Source organism: Xenopus tropicalis, chromosome 3 (assembly GCF_000004195.4).
Source record: "Xenopus tropicalis strain Nigerian chromosome 3, UCB_Xtro_10.0, whole genome shotgun sequence".
NCBI classification, from domain to species: domain Eukaryota; kingdom Metazoa; phylum Chordata; class Amphibia; order Anura; family Pipidae; genus Xenopus; species Xenopus tropicalis.
Window position 1 is genome coordinate 134217442 of NC_030679.2, and position 16610 is coordinate 134234051.

At 43.3% G+C, this 16610-nt stretch overlaps 1 protein-coding gene across 1 annotated transcript; it reads right to left on the minus strand.

The window, feature by feature from the left end:
• Positions 1-4415: 4415 nt before the first annotated feature.
• On the minus strand, positions 4416-12649 carry asf1b (anti-silencing function 1B histone chaperone). The gene is given in 5 exon segments (NM_001004974.1): positions 4416-5776; positions 6444-6620; positions 6815-6930; positions 9539-9692; positions 12601-12649. Coding segments are annotated over 4 exon segments (603 nt in total). The 5' UTR covers positions 9648-9692; positions 12601-12649; the 3' UTR covers positions 4416-5575.
• Positions 12650-16610: the final 3961 nt, after the last annotated feature.

Sequence of the window (16610 nt, forward strand, 5' to 3'; positions counted from 1 at the left end):
GGTTGCCCCGTCGGAGGAGCCCGCTTCCACACACGGCGCAGCGCCGTAAGGTCCCTGATGCTGACATCACAGCTGTGAACCGAAGTAGGAACTACGGGTCCTCCTAGGTGACAGAATCCGACGCGTTTCGCGCACCTGCGCTTAGTCATGGAATGTAGAAGCATGGGGATCACTTCTCACTTAAATACCTCCCCACTGCGGGAAGAACCACCTCTTAATCAAACCACAAATATTAACCCTTCAATGTATACAAGATTATACAGTGCAGAGAACTTAAAACCAATACACCTTAATACTATATAGACCTGGTAAAAGATATATCCAGATCCACAGGCCATATTCTTAAGCTCAGATCAAAGTACTAAATTACACAGTCCAATATAAATAGAAATACACCAGTACAATAAACATTACTGGGCATAGTTCTAATAATTGGTAAACTCCCTGATTGGAAGTTCTCTTAGTGCCCCTAATATATCTAAGACAAAGTCTCAAAACATTAGGCTACAAAATCAAAATAAAAATTGCAATAAAACTACCTAAATATTTATCTCATTGATACTTCATTTATGAGATAAATATTTAGGTAGTTTTATTGCAATTTTTATTTTGATTTTGTAGCCTAATGTTTTGAGACTTTGTCTCAGGATAGGGCATGTGTGCAATTTCCATATAGTATATATCTCCAATTTTTATAAAGATACATTCTATATATATACTCAATTTTTAATCTGATTGTGCTGACTCTATATTGATTCCCTAATTATTTTTTAACTATTTTATGAACTTTTACGCTGGTTATTATTGATTTATCTTATTTCCTCTAATAAATATTGGATCATCTGGTGCATTGATGTAACTTATCTGGATTTTTATTATATGGTATTATTATGTGTATATGATTTTATTGTAATTCACTAATAAATACAAATTATTTGAATTAATTCAAATAACTTGATATTTTGTTTTATGAGAGCGCCAACTCTGGTTTAAGATAAGTTTTGGTTTGATTTGGGATTAGTTTGGAGGTAGGCAGCTGCTCATCATTAATTATTTACTTAATTCACAATACTGGGGAGGTATTTCAGTTTAATTTACACAGCGGGTAATAATATTAGGTAAGCGCGGATAAAGCTAAGTATTTATGTGTACTATAAACAAGCCAGAACCTAATTCACGTCAGGCCTTTATTGTTTAACACTTACACAGCAGTGGGAATTGTATAAAGCTAGGCCTTTTGGAATTCGCTATAAAAGCCTAGCCCGCACACAAGGGTGTTATAAACAGCACAGAATACAAACCGTGTTGGCCACAAAGACACATCAAGCAACACTGGATCTGTCTGTCCAGGGGGTATCTTGGGAAACCTAAACACAAGTGTGGCAATTAAATGCACGACCACTTAATTACAATGTTTTCTATTAATTAGGCTTATGTGTAGATCCTAATTTATCCAAATTAGTCAAGGTTTGTACATTTGTAAACAGTACTTTTCTTGAACTTCAATGACAGAAGCAGAGCATTACAGTGTATACGTGGATCCTATTGGTATTGTACAGAGCTGGACTCCAAAGCATCAGGACACCAACAGGTTGCCATTTTGGAAGTGGCAGAAAACTGGCAGGCCACAATCGTGCTCCTTTTATACATATATATATATGAGGCTACCACAGATGGCTTGTGCACATTGGCCAGCAGACAAGTACTAATAAGGCTACACATATGACCTTCACCTTAGCCAAAGGCCTTTAACCCAGAAGCACATTATGTTTGGCCTATTGAGTTCTGACTGCCTGTCAAAAGATTCCAGTGTCATTTTGTGACCTGCAATAGACTGGGAATTGATCCACTTACTAATTCAGGTCATAGAATATATTCATGAAAGAGCAGCACAAGGGGGAGCGGGAAAAACACATGCTTCATTCATTGTACATACTATACCCATTAAAATGATTATCACCGTGCTGCCTTAACGGCTCATTGTGCCACAGGTTGTACAGCTTCTTCCTATTTTAGTCAGTGGTGGTTGGAAACCCATGTGACCATGGACCTGCATCTGAATTCAGATCTTCTCCAGAAGGGATTTTACATTATGTTTAGCAGCACTGCTAAAACTCCAACCAATCGGCTCTCTCTCAGTAGGGGATTTCTCAGTCTAGGACTTGCTACAGAAACCCTACTATAGTTTATATAAACACCCTGCTGAGTAGCCCCGGGGGAAGCCATTCCTGCACTGGTACAGCTGGGGTGTTTGCTACAGAAATCCTACTATAGTTTATATAAACACCCCGCTGTGTAGCCCCGGGGGAAGCCATTCCTGCACTGGTACAGCTGGGGTGTTTGCTACAGAAACCCTACTATAGTTTATATATATACCCTGCTGTGTAGCCCCGGGGGCAGCCATTCCTGCACTGGTACAGCTGGGGTGTTTGCTACAGAAACCCTACTATAGTTTATATAAATACCCTGCTGTGTAGCCCCGGGTGCAGCCATTCCTGCACTAGTACAGCTGGGGTGTTTGCTACAGAAACCCTACTATAGTTTATATAAATACCCCGCTGTGTAGCCCCGGGGGCAGCCATTCCTGCACTGGTACAGCTGGGGTGTTTGCTACAGAAACCCTACTATAGTTTATATAAATACCCCGCTGTGTAGCCCCGGGGGCAGCCATTCCTGCACTGGTACAGCTGGGGTGTTTGCTACAGAAACCCTACTATAGTTTATATAAATACCCCGCTGTGTAGCCCAATGGGTGTGGTTTGAAGTGGGAGTGGTCAAAACTGGCTTCCATTAGCGGCCCTCCACCATGTATGCTAGAGAAATTCCAGCCCTCGGCACCGCAGAAGTTGGACAGCACTGCTCTATACAATACAATGGGACTCTATGCAGCTTATGTTATCTGCTATGTAATCTGGGCCCTTTTACCTTTTTTCAGTTTGAACTGCTGCCCCCGGGCATATTTATATAAACTATTGTAGGGTTTTTAAAGTAAATACACAACTTTTACCAGTGCAAGGCAACAGTACATATAATATTAGTTTGATACACTTTAATTTTTTGTTGTTACTATTCCTTTAAGATCCTCAACAAATAATCTTGGGTCGCCAGAAGTTGTTGGACTACAACTCCCAACCTGCTTTCACCTAGGGATGCGTCGAATCTAAAAAAGTTTGGATTTGGCCGAACCCCCAAATCCTTTGCAAAGGATTCAGCCGAATAGTGAACAGAATCCAAATCGTAATTAGCGTATGCTAGTTAGGGTTTGAAAGGCATAAATGTTGCTGGCGAAAACTTTTCAACTACTGTGTTTATGTGCCAAAAAGTCATGTGATTTTTAGGATCCAGATTCGTCCAGGACCATGGATTCGGCCGAATCCTGGATTTGATGCATCCCTACTTTCAAACTTGTGCCAGCTATGAGCCCTCATTTGATGCCTATGTTTTCTAGATATTAGCTGCTCATTACTGGTTGATAATTGCAGCCTGTCGGCACAACACTGTCCCCTTCAAGCTTCATAAATCATTTTGGGGTTGTACGCTGATTAAACAGAATGTAAAATCCCTTCTGGAGAAGATCTGGATTCAGATGCAGGTTCATGGTCACATGGGTCTCCAATATGATCCTCTAGTTCAGGGATCCCCTACCTTTTACTCAGGAGCCACACAAGTATAGAGAGAGCTCTTTGGGGATGCCAAATAAGCCCCGTGTGGCCTGCAGGAAGCTTTGTTTGGAGTAAAACGGTCTCTGTGCTCCCAATTTTTGCCGCCAAGCAACATCAAAGTGGGTGGTGAGCAACATGTTACTCATGAGTCACTAGTTGGGGATCACAGCTCTAGTAAGTACAAGTGGACAATGCTCTGCAAATTTACTCTCAAGCACTCCCAAAAAAATTGGCTCTATATACTTATAAGAATGTGAATTCATTACAGGTCAACTGCTTTGGCAGAGGCCACACCAACAACAATAAATGGCTTCCCATATGGTTGCTACACCCTTGTGTAAAGGTGGCCATACACACTAAGACCTGCTCGCTTGGCGAGGTCACCAAGCGAGCGGTCTTCTCCCGATATCCCCACATACGGGTGGGCGATATCGGGGAAAATGTAGGCTAATTCGATCGTTTGGCCCTGTGCAACGGGCAAATCTAAATCTTTTAACCTGTCCGATCAATATCTGGCCAATTTCAGGCCAGATATCGGTCGGGCAGGGCCCTCGTTCCTGCCCCATACATGGGCCGATAAGCTGCTGAATCGGTCCAAGGGACAGATATCGGCAGCTACAATCGGCCTGTGTATGGGGACCTTAAAACCACCTTTATGCGGTCAGTCTTCCAGGTGGTTTACTACTGCGCCCTGCTCAGTAATACATATAATGTGGGCAATAAAGTTACCATCAGAATTCAAGTTCACAGTTGTTTGCTCTAAGTGCTTTTATTTAAGCAAATTCCTACTCACATATATATATAATAATTTTTTAAAAAAACACATAGGAAATTAATGGCCATCAACCATTTACATCCAGCTAAGGCAGCTGAACAAAAATACAAAACAAGAGAGGCTCCTGGAGTTTGGGGAGGACTCATATCTATTGCCTCCTCCCCCTTATTTGTGGGGCTGGGGATCCCCAAATATCTCAAGACCTTGAGATAGTAATTTATTTCGGCTGGAAAGCCACAGTCCGTAATATTTAGAGGAAAAAAAACAAAAGAAACCAAAACAAAAACAGTCTGTTGCAGTGGCTGCGGGGTCCACAGCCATGCTTGCAATTTCCTGGAGAACACTAGAGCAATCCTGCTCATTTATGTACCTGTCCGGTAGATAAAGATTCCTAGCATGTTGGGTGCAAGAAAATGTGCCAGTTCATGCAAGACCATTTTTGCAATTAGGCTAAATTCTATGCCTTATCTTGCATTTCCCAAAGACAAACCGGCTTCAAACAAGTTACCAGCAATGGCTCACAAAGCCGATGTTTATCTAAGGTCAGTGACAGCATGATTAATTAGCACCAGGCAGCAGAGAGATTTAATTGCAGGAAATGAAGTCTCTTCCTCGCTGAATGTACCGACATGCCTCAGTAGAGGAGGTGGCAATAATGCGACGGGCAAAAGGTACCCACGGAAGCTATAAACTGATGCTGTTAGGGACTCCAGGGCCACTACATTCAGCTCAGAGCCTTACTTTTACAGGCTCAAAGAAAAGAAAAAAAGGAGACAAAGATAGCAGTGTGAAAGAATGAAGTGTAACAAAATGTTTAAATGGATGGGCCTTGGTAGCTTTGGAAATATAAAACACTGAAACATTAAAAGGTTGGAAGTTTTCAGTTGAAATAATATACTGCTGAGCGAAAGGCGGGAAGATCTGTCTCGTTACGAGAGGAAGACTGCTTTTGTGTAAAAAAAAAAAAAAATCCTACTAATTGGTGAGTGGAACTACCGGCAAGCTAGACACTCTGGAGCGACAGAAGTGTTAAGTTGGCAGTGATTGTAGAGTGCTCACAGGAAGCCGAGACTGTTGTGGTAGAGAGTTTGTGGCAGTTTCCCTTGCTGCAGCCCATATTGCCCCTCTGTTACTGCTATCACATACAGTCCATGGAATTCTCTGGGATTGGGTTAAGTGCAGCTGCAAGACCCTTAGACGGGGCACAGTTAGGAGGCAACATTGCATTAGAGGCAGGGTCCACGTTTTCAATGTCTTCCATCTTTGCCTCGCTCGCGCATTCCCAGTTGATGTGAAAGCGTGTGACGCGTGGGTTTGATGCCAGGATGTTTCTCTGAAGCTGTAGATAGATCAAAAAAAAAAAAAAAAAATTGGACAAATGGTCATCTAAACCAGAGTGGCAAGCAGGCCAACACCAAAACCTGCAAGATGCCACAAGCAGTTTGTGGGCCTAACTTTTCCCAGGGACCTCCCAATTGGTGGTATCAGTCCCAGCCCCCCTGGCTGCTGGGTTCCTGGTTCACTTCAATAATAGTCTTAGTTATCCAGGCAGGAATGATGGCTACAGGTGCTCCCTTTATTTACCAACACCTGTTTTGAATCTGTAATTATCTAGGCTTTGAATTCCTACCTCCTAGTTTCTCCCATGCCTGTTATAAGTCTACCTACCATAGTTCCTGGGTACGCATTTTGTCCTGTCTTGTTCTGACCCCGGCCTGTATCCTGACTGAGTTAATTCTCCCTGTTTGACTCTGCTTCTGGATCCAGATTGTGTACTGCGCTACCATTCAGGTTTTGACCCGGCCTGCCTGATTTGGATTCTTGTAAGCTCCCTCTCACCTTAAGACCTGGCGGCACCCGAGTAGTGGAGGGCTCAACCCGAAGCCAAAGGTGGGCGTTATAGGCAGAAGTGTGAGCTATGACCGGGACCCTTGTTCTGGGTTACCGATCTTGACAATACTAATCAAAAAGCCTTACATACACAGACACACAAGTTATGTAAATACCTGGCCGAAATGTGGTTTGAGAGGTGGGTTCTCCCGTAGCTCTGGATCAGAATACTCATTGTTTACATAATATCCAACTCTGATAAACTCCTGACCACGGTACGTGCAAGTAATCAACACTACAGTCACTCCTACAGCGTCGGACTCGGGGATAAGGCTGGAATTGGGAGCATCTGCCTGCATAGGAAGAGAGAAATTTACTATAGGTGCTCAATCTAAAAATATAAAACAAAGAAAAAAATCCTCCATATCAGTCCATGGTAAGTCAATTAAGATGTATTAATAAGACTTCACGTCAATCTGATCTAATGCAAGACTCTGTAAATAAGCAAGATAGGAGACAAATGGAATGTCAGCTCTTTGACACTCACTTGAAAGACGAACATGTGGCGGCCGGCGGGGACAGGTCCCACCAAGACAGAATCCAGCACCTGATCATATTCTTCACTCTCAGCAGATCCCACATAGATGATCTTCCATTCCAGATCTAATGAGACAGTGCATAGCATACAATAAATGTGACAATACTGCTGGCGAATAACCACCCATATAACCCGATTAATGCATTCAATAAAGTTTTGCTTGTCTGGTTTAAAACCAAGGAGCATATGGGGGGGGGGGGGGGGGGGGAGAATCTGCCAGACTTCTCACTGAACACCCACTTGTACCAACTACAAAGTAGAGGAGCAGCAGTGAAGGGGTAAATGCATATTTTAGGCATAAAGACAAAAACCGTAAACATATTTTCAGTTTATCAATAATTGAAGACATGCAATGTATTTTTTTTTTTATCTAAAAGCAATAGCTGGAAAAACCATCAAAGTAATTGATAATTAGAATAGCCTAAGCTGAAACAGCACGCATACCATCATATACTGTATGTGACATCTGCAGTGACCAAGCTGCCCAGAGTGTAACCATTAAAACTGGGGATGTTCTTGAAACCTTAACATTGCCCACCACAAACTGCACTGTGAGAACTGATCTTTAGGAGCCCTATCTGACTGCTTGCCCCAGTACTGCATTATTATACATGCACACATACATGGGAGCTTTTTTCTGACTACAATGGCATCTAATTATGTAGGAGCATTGGTTTTTCACATGAAATAAAAATGTAATTCATTCATTCATTCATTGTGCTCATTTTCACTGCTGGGCTCAATACTGGCCATTTGAGCTCTGACACCACAATTGTCAAAAATATATAAATGCATAACAGGGATGCACTGAATTCAAGGTGTCAACCAAAACCACAGCCATTTTTGCAGGATTCAGTTAGGTCGAAACCTTTAGAGAGCAGTGATCCCCAACCAGTAGCTCGTGAGCAACATGTTGCTCTCCAGTCCCTTGGATGTTGCTCCCAGTGGCCTCAAAGCAGATGTTTATTTTTGAATTCCTGGCTTTTGGCCAAGTTTTGGTTGCATAAATACCATATGTACTGCCAAACAGAGCCTCATGTAGGCTGCCAGTCCACACAGGGCCTACCAAATAGCCAATCAGAGCCCCTATTTGTAACCCCAGGAAGATGTTTCATGCTTGTGTTGCTCTCCAACTCTTTTTACATTTGAATGTGGCTCACAGGTAAAAAAGGTTGGGGAACCCTGCTTTAGAGCAATGTTTTAATATTTAGCTGTACAAGGAAAGGGACAAGCCCTTGCAAATGTTATTGTAGAAGTGCAACGTTTCAGGACAAAGAATGCCTTTCTCAACCCAATTTGCCTTGAAAAGTTGCACTTCCGCAATAACATTTGCAAGGGCTTGTCCTGCTATTTGCCAGCGCTCATTTCTTTCCTTGAGTTGAGGGGTGGTCGAGTGGAGGGTGCCGAGGGAGCCTCAAACTCTATCGCTGGAGAGCCAGGGGGGGTGCAAGTGACAAACTCTCCTATCATGTCAAAATGTATCTGACAGATTTTCAGCGGTTTTCAACTTACTTGTAAATGTAATTGCTATTGAAGCAGCAAGTGTCTCTTGATATTCTCAACCAATGTCAGACTGGGGTGTCAGGGGCCCACCAGGGCCCCCCACCTCAAGGCAGCTCCTACCCCCCTCGCATCAACCCTAACACATCTGCTCCCAATCCACAGATCCATATATATTTATAGATCCACGCCTTTCCAATCTCCGACATCACAGAGGGGTCAGAGCAGGCGCGTGCTCAAGGCAGTCTAAGAGCTCGCCCTGAACCCGTCTGCAACCCACTTCTGCTGTGCCAATGTCGGCCAGAACCTGTGGGTCCGAGCCAGCCTGCACATCACTTTGCAGAAGGTGTTGGCTTTTACAAGAGTTTCAATAGTCAGAACAAGGTACTGCCTTCAATAGCTATTACTTTTACAACTATTAAAAAGTTGCTTAGATGTATATTTTTTTTTTTATGAGGCAAAATTGTATTATATTATTTTTACAATCCCCATAAAGGGGTGGTTCACCTTTACTTTAACTTTTAATATGTTACAGAATGTCCTATTCCTAGCAACTTTGCAGTTCATCATCATCATCATTTATTTTGTATAGCTTTTGTATTCTTTGCTTTTCTATTCTACATCTTAAAAGCTTTCAAATGGGGTTCAATGAACTTGGGGCAGCCAACTATTGCTCTGAGGGCTCACAACTGATCTTATATATTTGTTACTTTTTATTCCTTAGCTTTCTATTGAACCCCTTTCCTTTTTATACTCCAGTCTCTCATTTAACCATTGCCTGGTTACTAAGGTAAACAAGTTGCTAGCAAACAGAGAGCTGCTGAAATTCTAAACTGGAGAGCATGTGAACCCAGCTAAATAACCAAAAACCACTGTGCAAATTGTCCCAGAATATCAATGTCTATGTCATACTAAAAGTTAGTTTAAAGGTGAACAACAACCTTTAATATATACCCACCCACTCAAACCTGCCCGATCGAGATCTAGCCAATTTCAGGCCCAATGTCGGTCGGTTAGGCCCGTTGTTCGTGCCCATACACAGGCAGATAAGCTGCCAAATCAGTGTAAAGGACAGATATCGGCAGCTAGAACAGGACCATGTATGGCCATCTTAAATCTCCCATGTTGGGAACATCTAAAAAGGCATGCTTGATGAGAATAACAGTCACTCACCATCTGGCAGGTCCTCTATGCATTCAAAAGTAATTTCAAATTGGAAAGGGTTGTGGAAGGGGCAGGGGTTATCCAGCACGACCATGTTGAGAATCTGTACTTTTGCCATGATGCCTCCCAAGCTGTAAATGCCAGCGATGTTATGTCACTAGGGCTAAAAGAGATGTAACACGTGTTTACAATCAAACAGGAAGAGAGAGACCTATAAAATCTGGTCATTAATTTTTTTGCAAGGGTTAAATAGGTTACTAGAAACAAATAGGAAATAAGTTTGAAAATCAGCAGTTCCTAAAGAAAAGCATTTCAAGAGCATATATCTTTAAGTGAAAAGGTATGGCAGTCTTTCTGTGAGAAACTGCATTCTGAATTGCATTTCTGGCACTTATTATACTCTGTACTTGCCCTTCTCTAACAGAAATACAAGAAGCCTATGTGTGTGTAAGGGTGAAGACACACTGAGCTACTAGTAGCAGCTATTTTTAATGGCAACTAAACTCCAGAAAATCCCCTGACATAGACAATACTGAGAATTGCCTCTGCTAACACACAGACTATCAGTAAATGATCAGCATTGTCTATTTTAGTAGCCACGACAAGTTGCTGCAACTAGTAGCTCTGTGTGTCTTCACCCTTACACTGCACAAACCCTTTCCTTAGCCTCTATTCCCCCCCATTCATCCTGATATCTGAAAGTCAATTAGAAATAAGCTCGGCTGTGCACCCCACAAATCAGTCGCTGGATTTCCCAGTTTGCTCAACAGGGGACTCCTCTCTATTCCGCTCAATATCCTCTTCACTCCTTGGAATCAGTCGCAGACACATTACAGTGAGATCCTGCCATGCATCGAGTCAATCATTTCTGCATTTAGACGAACACCGAATTTAAAATATGGGAAAAATTCAAACCACGTCACCTTCCATAAACTAAAAACACATGTCACACTTAGCTGCCCAAAGCTTTAAAGGCACACAACTAAGGGGTTGAATGAACACCTAGGGGTATATTTATCATGCTGTGTAAAGAGTGGAGTGAAACATTACCAGTGATGTTGCTCATAGCAGCCAATCAGATGTTTTGCTTTGGTTTTCTAACTGTTGAAATCTAATTGCTGATTGGTTGCCCTGGGCAACATCACCGGTAATGCTTCACTTCACTTTTTACACAGCATGATAAATATTCCCCCAAGTATTTAGCTGAATCCTGCAAAAGGTGCCTGGATTTGGCCAACTCCTGAACTGAGCGTTTCTCTAGTAGGAAGCAATGGCACGGGAAGTTTTAATGCTGCCCAATAGCCGTCTGTTTGCGCTGCCGGCAGTGCTGTTCCCACTGTTCTGTCAGGTTAACAGACAATTCTATGATGTCTCCTACTCAAGCCTTGTTATCATATTACAGCATGCATTACATGTTCAGATCCCCCCCATTACAAGGTAGAGTTACTGGTGTATGCATATTATAGCAACAAAGGGAAGCCCTGTGGGTACGATATACTGTGAAATGACCCCAATGACCAGCCACATTCAACTCGCTACAGGCAGTGGGACAGTTACTTCTTATAGCACATGTCTGAGGGCCAATGGGGCCTTTGGGAGGAGCGTGGGGGGCACATAGATCCCTTAAGGTGGCCATACACGCACCGATAATATCGTACGAAACCTCGTTTCGTATGATATTCAGTGCGTGTATGGTATGTCGGCGAGTCGACCGATATCGCAGGAAGCTGCTGATATCGGCCGACTCGCCGACCGGACCAGTTTGAAAATTTTATGGCGCCTGACCAAAATCTCCCTTCAGCTCTGAATCGGCAGAAGGAGGTAGAAATCCTATTGTTTCTACCTCCTTACCTGCCGATTCAGCCCTGAATAGTGTGTGGCGGATCTGACGATGTTTCGTGCGACCGATGGTTGAACGAAACATCGTCAGATCGCCACGTGTATGGCCAGCTTTAAGGTGGCCACACACGTGGCGATCTGCGATCTTTTGTGCAACCATCGGTCGCAGGAAAGATTGTCAGATCCGCCACTAACCTTCAGCGCTGAAACTGCAGGTAAGGAGGTAGAAACAATTGGATTTCTACCTCCTTCTGCTGATTCAGCGCCGAAGGGAGATTTTGGTCAGGCGCCTTCTATGGCCCCCGATCAAAATCTTCTGACGTTGCTGGTCGGCGAGTCGACAGATATCAGCAGCTTCCTGCGATACCGGTCGACTCGCCGACTTGCCATAAACGCACTGAATTTCGTACGAAACCAGGTTTCGTACGATGTTATTGGTGCGTCTATGGCCAGCTTTAGATCTGGCCCACGGGCCCCAACTTGGCTACTGCCAACATGAGCCCCAATACTAACAATGGGATCCCCTAAATATGCTACTCACATTCCAATGAAAGCAATGTTAACCGAAGTAGCAATTATTTCTATATAGGTGTCACACTGGGCTCAGACAGGACTTTCATCCAATAACCGGTTACAGGAGGAGGCTCACAATAATAATAGTAACAGGTTATTATAAGCACCAACACATACTGCAGAGCTGTACAAAGCCATAACTAAGTATCCCTATCAGTTAGTTATCCCTATCAGTTAGTTATCCCTATCAGTTAGTTATCCCTATCAGTTAGTTATCCCTATCAGTTAGTTATCCCTATCAGTTAGTTACCCCTATCAGTTAGTTACCCCTATCAGGCAGCCCCCAGGGCTGAACTACAACTCCCAGCAGCCACAGACACACAGAAGCTTAACAGAAATAAAGTGCAAGCCTTTATGCCAACTAGTGATACAATTTGTATGTTGAGCATTAAACTATTTTCGGATGTTGGCCAAGTGCAAGACTGAGGGCTCCCTATACAAGTATATTCCTATATAAGTTATAGGCACACATTAGCCACGCCCCTGTGAGTAAACACGTACAGGGAAATGGGGATTATGGACACACAGGTAGGGACTATTAGTTCAGCCTGTGGCCCCCGAGTTAATATTCTACAGAGACTTGTAGTTCACCAGCAAGGTGGGCATGGGGGGAGTAAGAGTGGGCTGACAGCCCGGAGTAGAAAGGAAACAGCACTCACCTGTTGTGGCGTCTCCTCCTTCCCCGGTATGCCCGGCTGTACCGCTCCGTCCCACACAACCGTCACAAACAGCCCGCTCCTTCTTTCCCGCCCTCCGTTTTGTCTCCCGCGCCTCGCTTACAACCTCACTCCAAACGCGCCCCCCAGCCCCGCCCCCTCTGAGCCGCAAGCCCCTCCCTCTCACCGTCAAGCAACAACCAATGACGCTTCTGGATAGTGTGAAACGCATAATCACCCCCTATCTATGCAAGCCTGTAAACAGGGGTATAATGGCTCTCCCCCACGTACAGCCGAGTCTGCCTTACCAAACCAGTACATTAAACGGATTCGCTTCCTACGTCTAAAAGCCGTTCGAAGTCGTTGCCAGCATTAAAGATGGCCGCTGATTCTACCAGCTTTGGTCACATGGTCGGGGCTTGTCAGTAGCTCTCACGTTTGATTGGAGCACGGTGTTTGCTTCCCGCGCCGTTTGACGTTCGTTCCCGCGTCGGGCATTATCTTCCGGCTTAGGCTGACGCAACTTCCGGATAGGCAGGTATTGCGCGGGAAGTAAGAATGCGTGGGGTAGGTAATGGGGCGCTGATAAATACCATGACGCACTTGTGAAGCTGGGGTGTAACGGAACCGGAAACAGACTAGGGGCGGCCGAGTAGGGTACTTACTGGTAAACATTTTCCTGCCATATATTTGTTTTGTTGCACTAAACCATTATTTACACCTTAAGCATTTTTTCTGGATAAAAAAAATACAGGCTTTCATTTATTTGTGTGCATATTCCCTATTAATAAGGTTGGCATCAAGCATCATTTTTACTGCTTAGGTGGCAACCTTGCTTCAGCAGTGTGGGCAGTATATGTATTTATACTGGGAACTGGCACTTATATTGAAGTGTCACCCACTGTGACCTACAGCACTTACATTTGCCTATTTGTGTCTGTAAGTTACCCCTCCCATATAGATTGTAAGCTCTACGGGGCAGGGACCTCCTTCCTCTTGTGTCCTCGACTCTTATCTTATTGCAACTGTATCTTGTATTTATCTGTATTTATTGTTATACTGTGTATTTATCTATTATCTTAATAACCCCCTGTTTGTATTAATGTATTCTACTGTACAGCACTGCGTACATAAGTAGCACTTTATAAAGATATACATACATACAGAAACAAAGGCTGCGCTATAAAGTTTTATATTTCTATCAGGCTTGTTTAACCCCCCCCCCCCCAGCCTCTGTAGGGAATTCTGGGAATTGCTGTGCAACAAAATGATAGAAGGAACGCAAGATGGCTGTTAGAGGCGGATGTAACCGCCTCAGCCTTTATAGGCGCTCACGCCATAATTCATCGTTTCTAATGCTGTGTGAGAGGGAAATGGCTCTGCTATGTCTAGTCAAGGATTAAAGGGGACCTGTCACCCTAAGAAATAAGTCCAAATTGTTTTCTATATTGTTAGTTGAGCAAAATAAACTGTACTTACTCTATATAAATAATATACATTTTGTTTCCTTCCGTCTTGGAATTTCTCAATCAAAGCAAGCAGGCAGGCGCCATTTTGTGGACCGTGTTATGAAGGCAAGCTTTGTATCACCCCAAAATCTTGTTTATGTGACTGACTGGGGGACCAGATGCCCATGCACTGGCTACACAGTTAGGTGAGGAGGAGGGAGGGGAGAAGTTAGATGTGCAGTGACATCTAGGTAGTGCTGAATGGAAAGCTAAAGTTATTGTCTGCACCACCTCTATGACTAAGGCATTTTATGCCCCCAACACCCTCAGAATATTGTAGCCTGAGCTGGACAAAGTGGTATTTCTCTGAAGCACTGTTTATAACATGGGCCAGTCTGTACTTGTGGATATTTGAGACACTGGCCCTGGAAGGATGTACACTGCGGAGCATGACATGGAAAGGGAAAAGCAAGAGAGGGAAGACAGGAGAGAATAACAAAAGGGGTTAAGGAAAGGTGCAGATAATAGCTTATGTGGGGTAGGGAAGAGAATGGCAGATAGAAAGAGGTTGGAAGATGGACACAAAGGATTGTGGAGTGAGGTGTAAGAGTAGGGTTAAAGTTACAGAAGGAAGGCAAGAAGGGATACAGTTGGACTGATAAATGTTCAGGGAATGGGATATGAGGTAAAAGACTAGGAAGGGGTGTGTTAATAATGGGAGAAGAAACATGGTATAGAGAAAAGGTAAAATTCTAGTACAACCTCAGGGCTTTATTTATATATCTTTGGATGTGATGGGCAGTGAACCCTTAAGGCAAGGACTAGCTATTTGACAAGTCAGGATAGGCAGAAGCAGGATGGAAAGGGTTAAAAGACCGAAACAGGCAAGAGCAAGGGGAACAAGAACTAGGGACAAGCTGTCAGAGGTCGATGCTCAGGCAAGAAAGTGAGGTCAAAGAAGGGTTCAAATAAGTCGGCTCTGACCAATAAAGCTGCTGGGTTGTGATGGAACAGCATGATGAAAACTTGAGAATAAATATGGATGAGATTAAATCAGAGATACAAGAACTCCCCAGCTGCTCTCCTGGCCTAATGGTTAAGGAGGATGGCTGCAAACCTATGGGTTCTTGTCCCATATCCTAGCCAGTCTTAATAATTATTTACTCCCTTGCTATGAAACACCTAAAGAATAATCTGCATCCAATTGCCTTTAGCAGCTACTTAATTGGCTGAAAAGTATACCCATGTTTAAAGTCTGGCATCCCATAATATTGCATATTGTTTTTTAACACTTTGTTAAAATATATATATATAAAAACAAACGTCATGATGGCCAAGGATGACAACAAGTCTGGAGGAGCAGAAAAAAAAATCCTAAACTTTAAACAAAAAAAAGACTGATCAAATTATTATAACAATGGAAGGAATATTAGAAAACCACAGATATTTGGTGACCTAGATGTAACCCAAGAGTCTAAAGGCAACTCTGCTTGATAGAACCATCCATGGTACATCCATAACCTGGATTCTCTATAATGTTTTGATGAGTAGAACACCATGTGGAAAAAATATATCAAGGCCTGTTAGAGTTTGCCCAAAATCATGTGGGAGCAGGGTCACCATCAGATATCACAGGCCCCTCCAGCATTGTCTTCTGCGCCTCCGGCCTTCCCGGGCAATGCCTCTGCACTTCTGACTGCACGCAAAAGAAGACAGACCCTTTTATAAGGTTGCTCCCCGTTTGTACTGACATCACACATACCCACGGGGCACGACCAATTGGATTACCCGCTGACCACCCATGTCAGGGTCCAGAATTGATTAAAGGGGGCCTGAGCTACTAAGAAAGCTGTAACACAGCCAGGCCCCCTTTTAAAGGGAAAATTGCAGCTGTGCCCCCCTGATGGCGGCCCTGTGTGGGGGAGACAGAAAATGTGGGACAATGTTCTTTGCTTTCATGAGAACAACCCTTTAGCCTGAGCCCAAAATGCTGTGAGTGCCAGAAAGCCAACACCCTCCAAACAGCAGCCCCAAGGTTTGGCATTGTGGTGGTAGCTTCATGTTGTCTCAATGCTTTTCTGTGTGTAACCTGAGACTGGGATAGAGAGACCCCAAACACAGAGCCAAAGCTACGGTGAATGTCTGAGATTGGCTCATTTAAACCCAGGCATCAATCCAGTTAAGAATTTAGGACAAAACTTGAAATTGTTGGTTCGCCAACTGTCCCTGTTCAACCGGCAGAGCTTGAGCAATTTGGGCATCAGAATGTAATCAAATGCGAGAAGCCAAAACATGATTCAGATCTTTTTATTGTCAACCGTTATCTCAACCGTATAAGAAACCATATAAGAAACTTACACAGTGGGACAAAATTGTTGCATTTCAAGCCTCAGAAGGACAATACACAACACAAAGTGAATACTGTGCATACAAACAGCAATGTAATGTGCAAATCAATACAATTCCAATTTTCCAGTGTGTCACCATAGCATATAATCATGTTATTTTAATTCTGTTTCCAATTCAGTTTTCAGCCTTGTGTGTTATTATAATAAAGTACATATA